This window comes from Microtus pennsylvanicus, chromosome 13, assembly GCF_037038515.1.
Source record: "Microtus pennsylvanicus isolate mMicPen1 chromosome 13, mMicPen1.hap1, whole genome shotgun sequence".
In the NCBI taxonomy this organism is placed as follows: Eukaryota; Metazoa; Chordata; class Mammalia; order Rodentia; family Cricetidae; genus Microtus; species Microtus pennsylvanicus.
In genome coordinates, this window is record NC_134591.1 from 58,763,171 (window position 1) to 58,780,183 (window position 17,013).

At 37.7% G+C, this 17,013-nt stretch overlaps 1 protein-coding gene across 5 annotated transcripts in view; it reads right to left on the bottom strand.

The window, feature by feature from the left end:
* LOC142834129 (zinc finger MYM-type protein 4) overlaps positions 1 to 17,013 on the bottom strand; it is a 114,826-nt gene that overhangs the window by 73,894 nt on the left and 23,919 nt on the right. For 4 of the 5 annotated variants that reach the window (XM_075946255.1, XM_075946250.1, XM_075946254.1 and 1 more), the window contains exon 2: positions 10,833 to 10,878. In XM_075946255.1, the coding sequence (XP_075802370.1) occupies positions 10,833 to 10,878 (46 nt within the window). Of the gene's footprint in view, positions 1 to 2,358; positions 2,419 to 10,832; positions 10,879 to 17,013 lie in introns of those variants that run through there. The other variant, XM_075946253.1, reaches the window with a different exon arrangement.

A 17,013-nucleotide genomic window follows, 5' to 3' on the forward strand; every position in this document is an offset into this window, starting at 1 on the left:
AAAGACTGTTGTTGTTACTGGGTAAACAGAAGTCTAAAGATTCTGTCCTCCAGGAACCTCCCTTAACCTACCCCTTCAGCAGTGGACTCTAGTTCCCAGTCAATCCAAACAGCCTGCATCAGCTCAAAGACTCCCACCCATTTGCTTTTCCATCATTTTGCTACTCTCTGCGAATACATACGTTTGTACACACATGTGCTCGGTGCGCATATACATACACACACATACATGCATGTACACACATACAAAGTGAGAGTTAGTCTTGGCAGATAGATCCCCAATAAACCATTTTTTCTACCCGTGGAATGGTCCAAGTTTGGTGGTTTCACTGTGTTCTTGCTTACATTTGACGATAAAACCTAGGAAAGACAGTGCTGCTGCATCCCCACCCTCTACGCCTACAGAGGGAGGGAGGGAGGGAGGGAGGGAGGGAGGGAGGGAGGGAGAGAGAGAGAGAGAGAGAGAGAGAGAGAGAGAGAGAGAGAGAGAGAGAACCTTTCTCTCCTAACTGAACCAAACTGACCCTCCTGGGAACTGATCATTTGTTTCTGCTGGCTCTTGCCACCATCGATATTTGATTCCAAATTTTAGAGTCTGTCGTTTCAGTCCCTTCTCTCTTCCACCCCTTCTATCCACTCATCTCTCCTCAACTCTTCAAGTAAGTGTCCTCTAGAAGCTGCCTGATTTGTCTCTCATTGGCTTTCTGGAACCTTACTCTGTCTCTCTATTACTTACTACAAAAAAGTCAGATTGGTATGTCAGGTATCCTCCCTACACCCTCTTGAGTGTCCTACCCCATGAACAAAGTACACCTGTCCAGGAAATCCTGGGCATCTGACAAGTCTGTTCCCATTTAGGGACACCCTTGGATTGACAAGTCACCATAGCACTTACCCCTTCCCATACTATTGGAATTCTCACCCTGGCAAGATTCCTATTTATGGCCCCTTTTCCTAAGCCTTTCTTTCCCACCTTGTCCTTCCTATGATGCTCCTGAAAATTCTTTTAAGGATGTCTCCTTTCTTGCCTGTTTTGCCACTCTTATCTCATTCACTTGCCTGAACAAACAGAGCTAATTCCAGAACAGTCGAGGCTACACATAGAAATCCTGTCTCAGAAAAAAAAGAAGAAGAGGAGGAGGAGGAGGAGGAAAGAAACAAAAAACCCACAGGGAAAAAAAGGCAAATTCACAATTTAAAATCTTCATGGCTAGTAAGACAAGATAGTTCTGCAGGTAGAGGCACTAGCTGCTATGCCTGATGATCTGAATTCAATACCTGGGACCAACATGGTAGAAAGAGATAACCAACTACCATAATTACCATAAATTATCCTGCGACCTACACACACACACACACACACACACAAAAGTAAACATAATTTTTAAAAATAATTTTAAGCAAAGGAATCTCAAAAAGGCATAGACCTGCAGTCCTAGTACTTAGGAAATGGAAACAGAAGCATCACAAGTTGGTGGTCAGCCTGAACTACAAAGTCCTGTGAAATAGAAAAGAAGAAGGGAAAAGGAATGAAAAGAATAAAGAAGGGGAGGGACAGAGACTCCCTCGGTTTTATCAGCAAACTCTAATCAAAAAGTAATTATTAATCTGCTGATCATAGGAGGCAGACTGATCAAAACCACACAGAACCTTATACTTCAACTTTATACAAATTGTATAAGAAAATCCTTTAAGACGATAACTAACAGATACACAATATAAATGTATTAATCTTCAGCCATTCCTGGGAGTAGATTGAGAATGTAATTGATTTTGTATACAGATGTAGTGGTGGGAAGGTGTATATGGTATACATATGAATGTCAAGTAAATAGGCATACAGAGGTCAGAGCAAGATGTCGGTGTTTTGCCCTATCATTCTCAGCTATTTCCTTGAGATAGGGTCTCTTACTTAACAGAAGTCTCACTATTTTGGATAAGCTAGCTGGCCAGTAATAACTCTAAGGATCCACCTGTCTACAGTCACCACCCCCTCCAAATACCGGCATTAGTGCCCAGCTTTTTATGTGGATACTAGGGAGTCTAATTAATGTCCTAACGCTTATAGAGCAAGCACTCTCACCCACTGAACCATCTTCCTAATCTCGTTGGTTCTTTCTGGGGCTTCAGTTTTTCGAGATAAGGTCTCTCTATGTAGTCAGGGTTGTCCTAGAATTCACTATACAGACCAGACTGGCCTCAAACTCAGAGACATGCCTGCCTCTGCCTCCTAAGTACTGAGATTGAAGGCATGCACCTGGAACCTATTTGATAAAAAAAAATCAACAGCAATTATCACCAAATGACAAAATGTTAAGAACTAGTTCAAGTGGAATCATCAGTCAAAGGTGACTATTACCTTGAATGTTATGTAATGAAGTCCTAAAAGTTAGAGTAAGAAGAATTTAATTTCCCAGCACTGAAAATAAACAAAACAAAAAAGAAATTATGTGATTTTGTAATGATCTGTTCTGTCTCGTTAAGAGACAAGCCACACCCACTCCCTCCCGTCTGCTGAGACAGGCTGACCTTCAGCTTCCAGCCTGAGTTCTCTCCCTCTCTGAAGAGGCAGCTTCTGCCTCTCCCCACTTCTCCCCTTTCCTTCTTCTGTCTCTCCCTTCCCCCCTCTCCTCCTCTTCTCCCTAACCCCTCCATAAGCCACTGAATAAATATCCAACCTCACTCTGCATGGTGTGCCTATCCATGTCTCTGTCTCTTGCCCGCCTGCTGCCACATGGTCCGCTTAGGGACCTTAGCGTTTCTGCTGCCTGCCACCACCGGAAATCCTCAGCATTTTTAATTTTTCCATTACAGATTTGACCAATCATTGAAAGAAAAAAAATTAGATGTTTCTAAAGTACATCACTATAGACAAATTTATTTTAAAATCTTGCTACAGGGGGCTGGAGAGATGGCTCAGCGGTTAAGAGCATTGCGTGCTCTTCCAAAGGACCTGAGTTCGATTCCCAGCAACCACATGGTGGCTCACAACCATCTGTAATGGGGTCTGGTGCCCTCTTCTAGCCTGTAGGCATATATGCAAACAGAATTTTGTATCCATAATAAATAAATAAATATTTTTAAAAAACAAAAAATAAAATCTTGCTACATTTATTAAGGGTATTATGAGTTATTTAGACCATTCTTGTAATAGGAACAAAATAATCACAAAACTTTAATGATTAAAAAGGTGTTTATAATAAAATTAGCATAGCATGTAACCTGCTATTAGTAAAAATATATAATAAAAACACTAATTCACTAGCTGGGAATATAGCTTGGTTGGTAGAGTTCTCATGTAGCAAGCATGAAGCCTAGGTTTGATCCCTAGCAACAAAACCAGGTGCACTGGCTCACACCTACAATCCCAGCACACAGAGAGTATAGGCAAGAGGGTCAGTTATTCAAGATCGTCCTCAGATACATAGCAAGTTCAAAACTACCTTGGGAAACATGAGACTCCACTAAAATACAATATAAATGAAAACCATAGGTTCTTCAGAAAAGTATATACCTGTTTCTGTAGGACCCAGACATGACAAGCTCAAAAGAGGCCTGAGTCTCAGTAGTTTTCCCTAAGGCAATACCTGGTTGCAAGAAAAACCACAAACTGAGACTACCCATGCACCACCCAGGAACAGACCATCTAAAGGAAATTCCTAACTTTCCAACCGTTGTAGACAGAATCACTTGCCACCACACACCTTGCTAATGTAACTTTTCTGGATTTTGCCTTTAAATAATGACCTCTAGAAGGGCGAGGTATCTCCTCTCACAGCTGTGCTGACGAAGTCCCTGCTGGCTTGGATCATGCACACAATAAACCTTGCTTTTGCATTTCGGTGAGTGGGTCTCGTGGTGGTCTTTTGGGGTCCCCACAGACTGGACATAACACTGTCAAGGAGAATTACAATTTCTGTTTTCTTCTTTTACTGGATACCCAACCCAGTGTCTCATGTGGGGAAGGCAACCACTTTACCATTCAGATCTATATCCCCACCCTGATATGGAGTATCATAAAATTCTTTACAGAATATTTTTTTAATTACAAGGCATCACGTTTAGATAATCTACAAGACATTAACAAGTTCATGGACAAGATTCAGACAGACATACGCTTAAGACAAATCCAACCAAATTCTAGTACATTTTTGCTGTTTTATGGTTTTGTTTTGCTAAGAACATGGCAAGAGGACTCAGTTCGACCAGAGGAGTTCAGGCCATGAATACACAAAACCCCAGCGCTAGATTCACCCCAGTACCACATAAACCAACTATAAAGACACATAGCTGTAAGTCCAGCACTCAGGAAATGTAGGCAGGAGGATCAGAAATTCAAGGTTGTCCTCTGCCACAAAAGCAAGTTTGAGGCCAATTGAGGCCCTGTCTCAAACAAACTACAAAATTTAGCCAAAATGTATTATGAACACGAACAAAATGCTCAATTTTTAGGGATGTTTCTCATCAGACTGTGATGACATTATATAAGTAACTTAACATGGTTTTGACTGGTACTGGTACAAATAAAAATCAAGCAGTGGCTTTGCACGTCATTAAGAAGAAGGTATCTACTACTACAGAGTAATTAAAAAAATTCATTAACATTGTGACAAAAGAAAAAGTATCCTACCCAACACTAAATTTAAAAGTTTATCAGAAGCCAGGTGTGACTGTTCAGGCCTTTAATACCAGCACTCGGGAGGCAGAAACAGGTGGTTCTCTGTGAGTTCAAGGTCAGCCTGGTCTGTATACACCCAGGCTGTCCCAGGACAGTCATGACTATACAAAGAAACTCTGCATCAAAAAACAAAACAAACAAAAAAATAAGGCAACACCAGGCTGGAGACATGGCTCAGAGGTTAAGAGCACTGCCTATTATTTCAGAGGGAATGAGTTCAATTTCCAGCAACAACATGGTAGCTCACAACCATCTATAAGATCTGATGTCTTTTCTGGTGTGGAGGCATGTAATGCAAGCAGAACACTACACATATAAAATAAATAAATCTTTTTTTAAAAAAGGCAAAACCGCCGGGCGATGGTGGCGCACGCCTTTAATCCCAGCACTCGGGAGGCAGAGGCAGGAGGATCTCTGTGAGTTTGAGCCCAGCCTGGTCTACAGAGCTAGTTCCAGGACAGGCTCCAAAGCCACAGAGAAACCCTGTCTCGAAAAACCAAAAAACAAAACAAAAAAAAATTAATTAAAAATAAAAATAAAAAAGGCAAAACCAATGATCATTGATTGAAATATAACTGATCTTGCTTAATTTATTTATTTAGCTTTAAATAAATCTCCTATATCTAAGACTAGGCTTGAACTTGCTATGTCCTAAGGATGACCATGAGCTCCTGATCCTCCTGCCTCCACTTAGGAAATGTTGATTACAAGTGTATATCACCATGCCTGGTCCACGCAGTGCAGGAGAATAAACCTAAGGCTTCAGCCATGCTAAGTTTGTATTCTACCAGCTGCACTATAGTTCAAATCCCTATATCTACCTTTCCAAACCAGGATTTTCCAAACTAAAACCAGAATTATCCAAAATAAAACAAAGGGGAAATCTGAACCACAAAGAAAAATATTAATCCATTTATTATCATTCAACTACATTAAAATTAGATTCAACATATGCAAAGTATATCACAGAGGTAAAAACACTACTGCAGTAACTAGAACGTCCATTGTACCATATATTTAGAGAATTGCCATAACCCAATAAAGATGAACAACAGAAAATGGGCAGCAAATTAAAAAGTCATCTCATAAAATTTTAAAATGGCAATATACATGAAAAACTATTAATGACTACTAATCAAGAAAATGCAAATTGAAAACAAAATGAAGGACAAGCAGGATGGTACCTGAAACCAAACCAAGCCTGGTGACCTGAGTTTGATTCACAGGACCCACATGGTAAAAGAAGAAAACAGATACCTACAAGTTGGAGGCTGGCTCCTGTCTATACATTGTGGAACAAACACACACTGCACAAATACACAAATATAAATAAATGTAAAATAAATAACAACACATAAAGTGAGTTACATTGTAACACCCATTTTGTTAATATTTTTCAAGTCTGACATATAAGTATGCGCCAGACTTAAGGTGACAACAAATGCCAAAAGTGTAAACAAATGAAATTTTCACAGGAATTAATTTTGTTTGTTTCTTTCTTTCTTTGGTTTTTCCAGACAGGATTTCTTTGTGTAGTCCCATAGACCAGTTTGACCTCAAACTCACAGAGATCCAACTGCTTCGGTCTTTGCTGGGATTAAAGGTGTGCACCACCACTGCTCTACTGGATTTGAATTTTGTATTCCTACAAAACTTGAGAATTTACATTCCTAAACTATACGCAATCACCTACAAAGGGAAGTAAGTAAACAAAACCTGGTGAAAACTTCAAGAACACCTAATATTCTCTTACATTGTTTTCACATTTCAAATGGCTGGTGGGAAAAAATGAAGGCCGGGCTGGCTTTGAACCCACAGAGGTCCACCTTCCTCTGCCTCTCAATTGCTGGATTAAAGGAATGCATTACCACCATGGAGGGCATTTTCTTACCTAGCAATTAACGGGGTAGGAGGAGGAGGATCCAACCTCCCAACAATCAAGAAGGAGAGACAGGTGGCTCTCTGAGTTCAAGGCCAGCCTGGTAGACCGATTAAGTTCCAAGACAACCAGGGATATATATAGATAGAAACCAGGTCTCGAAAAACAAAAAAAAACAAGAGAGGGAAAGAAAAAAGGGGAAAAAAAAGAGAAGATGATGACAAATCGAGTGGTGGTAGCACACCTTTAATTCCAGCACTAGGGAGGCAGAGGCAGGCAGATTTCTGTGAGTTCGAGGCCAGCCTGGTCTACAAGACCTAGTTCCAGGACAAGCTCCAAAGCTACAGAGAAACCTTGTCTCAGGAAAAAAAAAAAAAAAGACAACGACAAAGAAGAAGCAGCAGCTAAGGTAGAAGTACTGGAGGCAAGTTTTTTTTTTCTAAGATTTATTTTTTTTATTATGTATACAGTATTCGGCCTACATGTATGCCTGCAGACCAGAAGCAGGCACCAGATCTCACTACAGATGGTTGTGAGCCACCATGTAGTTGCTGGGAACTGAACTCAGGACCTTTGGAAGAGCAGTCAGTGCGCTTAACTTCTGAGCTATCTCTCCAATCCAAGAGAGGCAAGCCTTTAAGACCAGTCTAGGTTATACAGTTCGAGGCTACAGCCTGAGATACAGAGTGAGATCTTATTTCAAAAAGACAAGACAGAAGTAGTTGGGTAGTTCAGGGAAAGACATTTGTTGAGCAAGTCTATAGATTTGAGTTGATCCCTAGAACCCACATTTCAGTGAACAGAAAAAAAAAAAAATCAAATCCAAAGTTGTCTTTTGCACTTCCCATGTGTACAGTGATACACCTGGTCCCTACTCTGGACATACAATAACAAATTTAAGTTATAATTAAAAATAAATAAGAGAAATATATAACAAGAGTGAAACTCACTATTTTCCTATTAATAAAATAGAATTTTTGAAAGAATGAGAAGTATGTAAGTGGAATCTAAATCTTCAAAGACATCAGTATATTTCTGACTCTTCTATGATTTAACTATCCAAGGTTGTGTGTCATCTTTATTTTCCAAATAAAACTGTTCTTTACCATTTAAACGAGAAAGATATACATATAGCTTTTAACAAACTAGTATAATTATCAAAACAAATGTTCTGAATGTAAGTGACTATTTCATGACAAATTAGCAATGCTCTCATTTTTCCTTTGAAATCTGTCAAGTTTATTCTCAAGGAATCTTACTCTATCAATGATATTAGCAGTTATTCAATGATGAGCTGGTACCTCAAGAACTTTTACTGAACATAAATCTTTTTTTTTTTATTTATTATGTATACAGTATTCTGTCTGTGTGTATGTCTGCAGGCCAGAAGAGGGGGCCAGATCTCATTACAGATGGTTGTGAGCCACCATGTGGTTGCTGGGAGTTGAACTCAGGACCTTTGGAAGAGCAGGCAATGCTCTTAACCACTGAGCCATCTCCCCAGCCCCTGAACATAAATCTTTAATGGAAGCTGGGCATGGTGGTGCATGTCTTTAATCCAAGCACTTGGGAGAAAGAGGCAGGCAGATCTTATTGTAGGAATTCTATTAATAATACACAGACCCAAACAAAAGTGTATTTACAGGAGGTATTTAAAAGTTATTTGGTTAAAAAATGTAGTAGAGAAAAAAAAGCAGTGAAAATGAGCTATAATAGTGGAGGGAGCCGGACGGTGGTGGCGCACGCCTTTAATCCCAGCACTCGGGAGGCAGAGGCAGGAGGATCTCTGTGAGTTCGAGACCAGCCCGGTCTACAAGAGCTAGTTCCAGGACAGGCTCCAAAACCACGGAGAAACCCTGTCTCGAAAAACCACAAAAAAAAAAAAAAAATAGTGGAGGGATGAACTCTAGCTGCTGTTTTAATATTTGGTTGTCTTCCTGACCACCAACGATGAGTTCAAAGATGAGCAGAAAAATCAAGGTGGTTCAATCATAATCTTTTTAAATTAATATACATATAAGAAAGTAAAAGAGCCGGGTGATGGTGGCGCACGCCTTTAATCCCAGCACTCGGGAGGCAGAGGCAGGAGGATCTCTGTGAGTTCGAGACCAGCCTGGTCTACAGAGCTAGTTCCAGGACAGGCTCCAAAGCCACAGAGAAACCCTGTCTCGAAAAACAAAAAAAACAACAACAACAACAAAAAAGACAGGAAATTTCTACTCTAGAAATCAATTCATACCACTCTAGTATATATGGATATTATTTATTTTACTGAAACTGACAACAGTATCAAATGAGTTTACAATACTGTCATTTCTGTTAGCTGACTGAATTACCAAACTGAAAGGACTGCTTAATGTTTTGACTTAAGCTTACTTTTACAATATGTGATTTTTGTCATACCGTCAAATAAAAACACAAAAATTTTTTGAACACAATGTATAAAATTAATCTAGAACTCCAAAAGGATAAACTTCCAGAGGCCAGAGAGATGGCTCAGTGATTAATAGCACTGAATGCTCTTCCAAGAACCTGTGCTTGATTGCACACACATAACAGCTCACAAACACCCCTAACTTCAGAGGATCCAACATATACAGACATGCATGTGATACACAGATATACAAGCAAGCCAAATATCCATATTCATAAAATAAAACAATTTAAGTCAATCAAGTGGTTAAAGAGATAGCTCAGCAGTTAAAAGCATGTACCGTTCTTGCAGAAAACCTGAGTTCAATTCCCATGACCTATGTTACACAACTTGTAAACTCCAGCTTCAGAAGGATCTGATGCTCTGGACTCCTCTGGACCAGCACTCATGTGCACATACAAAGACACACACAGAAACAAAATTAAGAATAAATCTTTCTTTGCTTAAAGTCGATCAAGCTAGGCATACTAGTAAATGTCTTTATTTCCAGCACTCAGGAGGCAAAGGCAGACAAGATTCTTTAAGTCCAGGACCAGCCTAGTCTACATATACTGAGCTCCAGAGAAGCCCAAACTACATAGTAAGGTCCTGTCTCAAAAAAAGTCAATCAAACAAACTTGCTTTCCAGGAACACTACAAGAAACGACGCCCATGATCTTTTGCTGAAGACTTGCTCTTTACTTCCTCATTAAATACTGTGAAATATTTCATTGTACATCTAAAATTTCTCTTCTGAGGCTGAAGTAGTATCATTCCATGGCAGAGCACTTGTTTATGAGAAGTCCTAGACTTAATCTTCAAAACGATAGATAGATAGATAGATAGATAGATAGATAGATAGATAGATAGATAGATACAGACAGAGAGACAGACAGATGCTTCTTCTAGCTAGACTCTACTGCTTGCAAAAAGAACATTCAATAGCTAAACCCATTATAGACTAGGAGAATTAGTAATTATTAGTTACCACTAAAAAAAAACTGTTACCAAACTAACTGTAAGGAGAAGGAAGGTACTCAGAAACATGGAAGAGCAGGTAAATGTAAAGAAAAAAATGCATTCCCCTAAAGAATTCTAGATGACAAATTTGCCATACATAAACAAGTATGAACATCCTGTAAAACTCAATTCCATTCTTTGTATTTATCCTACAAAAGTATTTGAACAAATAAGCAGTGTAGATAGCAAAACATATTCAGTATTGTTTATAACAAAAATTTAAAATTGTTTATATGTTTATTTAAAGGAAGCTGGTTACATTTCAGCCCTGTAATGAAATACTCAGTAGCAATTAAAAGGATACATACAATAGGTCTATAGCCATGAGCACAGAAAGATGTCTATACAGTTGAACAAAAAAAGCAGGAATAATATTCATGTGGTTCCTGAACATAAACCTCATATAGCATACACATGTATACATTCATAGAAAAAGTCTGGAAAGATATATATTAAACTCTTAAAGCTAGTTAAATCTTTTGAAAATAGTAATATGTTTACTTTCCACTTTATTCATTCTGTACTGCAATTGAATGTATTACTTTTATAATCTATCACACAACATCTAAAAAGACTGCAAACTAAGCAAAAGCTTTAAAGAGAAAAAAAAGTACAAGCTATACAATCCATATCAGCACAGTATTGTTATGTTTTAACACAATAAAAACTGAAAGAATATTTGCAAAAAATAAAAAAGAATCTAAACACCTCAACATAATGACATTGAGGCTAAATCGAACTGGACCATCCCACAATTCAACACTAACTAAACACCCTAATGGTTAAATGCTGAATCCAGAAATAGCCTAACTATAACCATTTTTTTTCTCAAATAGTACTTACAATTCTCTACAATTTCATCAAAAACTTCATCACTTTTCTGTTCAAACTGAAAAAAAAGAGAGAAAAAAATATCATTATTCTCAAATATTTCAATCTTACTCTTTGGAATCCCTTTATACTCACCGGAAGAAATTTGGTATTCTATTTATTTATTTATTATTATGTATACAATATTCTGTTGTGTGTCAACTCGCAGGCCAGAAGAGAACATCAGATCTCATTTCAGATGATTGTGAGCCACCATGTGGTTGCTGGGAATTGAACTCAGGACCTTTGGAAGAGCAGGCAATGCTCTTAACCACTGAGCCATCTCTCCAGCCCTGAAATTTGGTATTCTTAAAATCAAAGTCATCCATGTTACAGTGGTGGCTACTGCTGAGCGTGTGGGACCTAGTCGAGTAGAGTCAAGTATGGAGTAATTCTAGGTCTTTAAAACAGACAAGGAGCTGGAATGAAGCAGAAGCCACTACTCCTAGAATTCATGGTACTCTGCTTTGCTTTAGCCTTCCAAGTGCTGGGATTTCAAGCATGAGCCACAACATTTCTCAGAGACTTAATGATAGAACATTTTTGGGAGAGAATCACACTGATAAGCAATACAAACTGATATCAGGTCACCTTTGTGTATTTCAATATGAAGCCACTTTTACTGTTTAGTAATATACTCCAAATTAATTCTACATAACTATGCTATTTGGCAATTTCTGATTTTCAGAAGTATTTTCTGGGGATTTAACAAAGTACATTGAGCACAATATATTTAAAACACTAGAATCTTCAAATTTAATATGAAAATATTAAAAACAGGAAAACCTGGCTCCTAACTGTCCCTTACTACCCAACTTTTCTTTCCATCATTAATCAACCACATAGCAATCTTACCTACAAAATATAGATGTTATCAAAACTCCCAACATCCATTAATAATTAACTGAATCTGGCAAGCAATATCAATTATACAAAATTGATGGAGGCAGGTCATTGGCTAATAAAGAAACTGCCTTGGCCCATTTTATTGGTTAGAACATAGGTGGGTGGAGTAAACAGAACAGAATCCTGGGAGGAAAAGGAAGTGAGCTCAGACTCAACAGCTCTGCTCTGGAGCAGAGACGCCATGCTCCCCTCTCCCAGGCAGACGCGATAGCTCTGCTCTCTGATGCAGACATGATCAAACTCCAGCCCAGGATGGACGTAGGCTAAAATCTTCCCGGTAAGTGCACCTCGGTGCTACACACTTTATTAGAAATGGGCTAGTCCAGGTGCGAGAGTTAGCCGAGAAGAAGCTAGATATAATGGGCCAAGCAGTGTTTAAAAGAATACAATTTGTGTGTTGTTATTTCGGGGCATAAGCTAGCAGGCGGCCGGGGTGCTGGGGATGTAGCCCTGCCGCTCCTATTACAACACAAAATCAATATTAAAAAAACAAATAAAAAACAGTAGCCTTCATTTATACCAACAGTCTATTCTCAAGAAAAGAAATTATTGGGCTAGAGAGATGCCTCAATGGTTCAGACCTCTAGTTTCACTTCCAGAAGACCCAATACCCTCTTCTGCCTTCCTTGGATACTAGGTGTGCATACATATATGCAAACAAAGCATTCATACATATAAAATAAATATTTAAGAAAAAGAAATTAGGAAAATATTCCATTCAAAATAACCCCCCCCACAGAAGTATTTAGAAATACATCTAAACAAAGAAATGAAAGACTTTTAAAAACAAAAACTTCAAGATACTAAAAAAGGAAAACACGGAAGATACTAGAGAACAGAGAGATAATCCATGCTACTAAATTGGTACAATTAATATTGTGAAATGGCTATACTACCAAAATTAGTTTACAAGTTTGATGCAATACCAAGTCAAATCCCAATGTCATATTTCACAGGTACAGAAAAAAATACAAGAATTCATATGGAACCACAAAATATCACAAATAGCCAAAGCATTCTTAAGGAGTAAAAATAACACTGGCGGTTTTATAATATCTGATCTTAAATTATACTATAGAGCTAAAGTGATAAACAGTCTGATACTGGCATGGGGTAGACCAACGGAATATAATAAAGGACCCATATGTAAAACAAGGCTGTCAGGCATGGTGGCTCACACTTTTATTCTCAGTTTTAGGAGGCAGAAGTAGGCAGATCTCTGAGTTTGAGACCAGCATGGTCTACAAAGCAATTTCCAGGACAGCAAGGGCTATACAGAGAAATCGTATCTTAAAAAAAACAAACCAAAAAAAAAAAAAATAATAAAAATAAATAAATAAAACACACACAAGTACACACACAGACACACGTACAAATCGTCAATAAGCATTTTTTTAAATCCCTAGTCATCAATGAAATGGAAATATAAAACTAAATTGGGTTGGGGGAGGAAATACCTATGACAGGGACTGGGAGGACATGAAGGAGAGTAAACTTTCATTGAAATGTAGTATGAGATTAATTAATAAAAATAAACATTTAAAAAAAACAAAAAAAAAAGGGAAAAGCCAAGCAGTGGTGGCACATGCCTTTAATCCCAGCACTTGAGAGGTAGTGGCAGGCTGAACTATGTGAGTTCGAGGAAGCCTGGTTTACAGTGCTAGTTCAAAAACAGTCATGGCTACACAAAGAAACACTGCCTCAAAAAACAACAACAAAGCAAAAAGAAAACCTACTCTGAGATAGCCCCAGTCAGAATGGCTGTCTACCATCAACAAACCTGACAACAAATGTTGGAGAGGCTATGAAGAGAAAGAACCCTTATTCACTGTTGATGGAGTTACAAATTAATATAGCAACTGTAGAAAGCAGTTTGGAAATTTATCAAAAAAACTACCATATGACCTACCTATCTCACTCTCAAACATACACCCAAAAAACTCCATGCCCTACCATAGAGAAATATTTGCAAGCCAATGTTTGTAAGCCCGGATATTATTGCTTTATTCACTATAGCAAAAAATTAGACTTAACTTATTTATCCCTCAACAGACAAATAGATAATGAAAATTTGCTGTATTATATAAAATAGAACACTATTCAGCTCTGAAAAAATTTTAAAATTTCCAAGAAAATGAACAGACTTATACCATGTATAATGCAAGGCTTGACAATCTCAAAAAGAAAAATAACCACATTCTTTCTACCTCATGTAAAAATCCAGCCAGTAACATAGGCAAATATATTAATAAATATATGTATTAGTACCATGTAATATGCAAAAACATTCTACAAACCCATCTGTGTCTCAGTCATTATCAGTAGACAGGAACTAAACAAACAACCTCTACTAGACAATGTGCAGAGTGAAAGACTTTAGAATACTGAGTCCTAAATGGTATGCCAAAGCCTTCTCCTAAGGGCCCAGGAACTATGCAAGAGGAAGCAGAAAGATTCAAGCAGTCAGAGGAAAAGGAGAACACCAAGAAAACAGGGTCTTGTAGACACAACAGGACTAATGCACATGGATTCACAGGTTTATTGCAGCATGCATACGGCCTGCACACAGCCAAGTCAGATGGAATTCCAGTGCAGAAAGAGGAAGTGGACATGAGCTATCTTCAACTGACTATCATTTGCAAAGGAAAAATTAGTCTTTTCCAACTGAGTTTCACTAGATATACATAACACACTTCCAACTGAGCTTCTCTAGATATATATAACACACTTATGCCCAGCAGTTGATGGCCAATATAAAATACAACTCAATGGTATTTTTAGAAATTTTCTGTCTCATATTGCTTTGTTCAGGTACTTTTTTTTTTAATTTTTTTTTTTTTGGCCTTACTGGTCCTTTGCTTGTATGGTATGATTTCCAATTTTGTGTTTTTAAGAGTTTTGTTGTGTATGGGTGTGTCTCTCTGTATATGTATTTGTTCATGCTTTTTGTTTTTTTAAATATAATTCTGCCCAGCACTCGGGAGGCAGAGGCAGGCGGATCTCTGTGAGTTCGAGACCAGCCTGGTCTACAGAGCTAGTTCCAGGACAGGCTCCAAAACCACAGAGAAACCCTGTCTCGAAAAACCAAAAAAAAAAAAAAAAAAATATATATATATATATATATATATATATATATATATATAATTCTGGTTTGTTTTATATGCCTGGTTTGGTTTTTGGTTGTTTTTTTTTTCCTAAATAAAGAGAGAAAGGGGACAAGGAGCTAGATGGGTGAAGAAAATGATGAGGTGAAACCACAATCAGAAAATTTTGTATGAAAAAAAAATTATCAATTAAAAACAACAAGTTCGGGCTGGTGAGATAGCACAGAGGTTAAGAGCACTGACTGTTTCTTCTAGAGGTTGTGAGTTCAATTCCCAGCAACCACATGGTGTCTCACACCCACCTGTAATGAGATCTGGTGCTCTCTTCTGGCCTACAGGGACACATGCAGACAGAACATTATACAGTCTCAATAAATAAAAAAAAGCTACTTTGTGAACCACTTTGTCTAAGAACTTTTAATATGACCCTAAGTACATAGGTATATAAGAAAGTGTACAAATCAAATATTTGCTAATAATGAATAATTTACTTTAAAAACCAATAAATAAATAAAAACAAAAATTGGAGCTGGAGAGATGGCTCATTAGTTAAGAGCAGTGGCTGCTCCTCAGAGGATCCAAGTTCCCAGCAAGGACAAGTGGCTTACAACCTATCTATAAAGAGATCTGTTGACTTCTGTCTGGTGCCCTTTTCGGTCATGTATGTATACATGCTAATAGAGCATTCATATAAATAAAATACATACATAAATAAATCTTTAAAAAAAAAGTCAGATGTGGTAGCAGGCTGTGGCCTATACGAAGGTTCCATCCAGCATCTGTCTCCTACAGCGGCTACATGACATCTCCCTGAATCCCCTTCTTTTCTCTTCTATCTCTGCTTAGAAATCCCCCCTTGCTCTATTCTGTGCTGCCATAGGCCCAAAGCAGCTTCTTTATTAACCAATGGTAATAAAACATATTCACAGCATACTGAAAGGAACCCCACATCACCTCCCCTTTTCTGTCTAAACAAAATGGAAGGTTTTAACTTTAACATACTAAAATTACATATAATGAAAACAGTTATAAAGCAAGAATTATAGTTAAAATATTTAGTCCATTTACATTTGGCAAATTACAGAAAATATTATTTATCTTATTTTTGTGAGTCTAAAGTTTTAGATTTACTTTTTATAATTATAACTATCTTTTTTTTAGCTCCATTAAAGATTTTAGAAGCATATAATACTACCTACGTAAGCAGGAAGTGCATTGTAAGCAACTTTAATATCTCTAGAATTGACAGAGACATCTCGCTGCCTAGACAGTCACCCAAAGTTTTTTGTAACATTGGGCATCTATCTTTAGCCTACAGGCTCATAGCATCTGGCAGACTTTTTAATGAAGCAGAAAGCTTTAAAGACAGTTTTGTCAATACTGGCAGTTTGTCAGTCACTTTTTCCTGTGTCCTGCAGAATGTCTGGCAGATAATATGAAGCAGGAACGCAGAAGGACTGTCTCACCTTCTTTAGGCAACTTTAGCAGTCATTTTTTGTGTGTGTGTGAATCCTACATGTCCAGTTTATACAGCGTACCATCAAGCAGTCCCAGCAAGAGCAGTTTCTTGCCCAAATGGCTGACAAACTCCATAAGGAGCCTCTTCGATGCCCATCATCCTCTTGAAGTAGATGCTGCTTCCAGGAGATGAGTATCACTTGTCATGAAAAGTCCTAAGTTTTTAAAACATTTTAAATACCATATTCTGTTAGTCTTTGAAAGGTTTAAAGAATACCTATTCATCTGAAATATATCTCTGTATATCTAGAAAACCTAACTAGCATGATTACAAGCTTGATTATAAATGACTATCTATTCATCTGTATTTTTTGAACTATACATTACATTTTTAGATGAGCTGCACAAACACAATACTTTATTTAATCAAGAGCAGAAATATACATAACAAAATTGACCTTAAATTTGTATTAATAAACCAAGATCCATACCAACGCAAAGTATTCATCTCTATATTATATCCCCCTTTGACTGTTATAATAAACATTTACAAATAATCATTTAGGCAATTTGGGCATTGATTTTTAGACTACTTATTAATCAGGTCTTTTATGAGGTATCCTGTGTGGTAGGTCCATTTTAGACAGCAGCAGTCTTGAAGCTGTCATGGATGTTGGATCATCTGG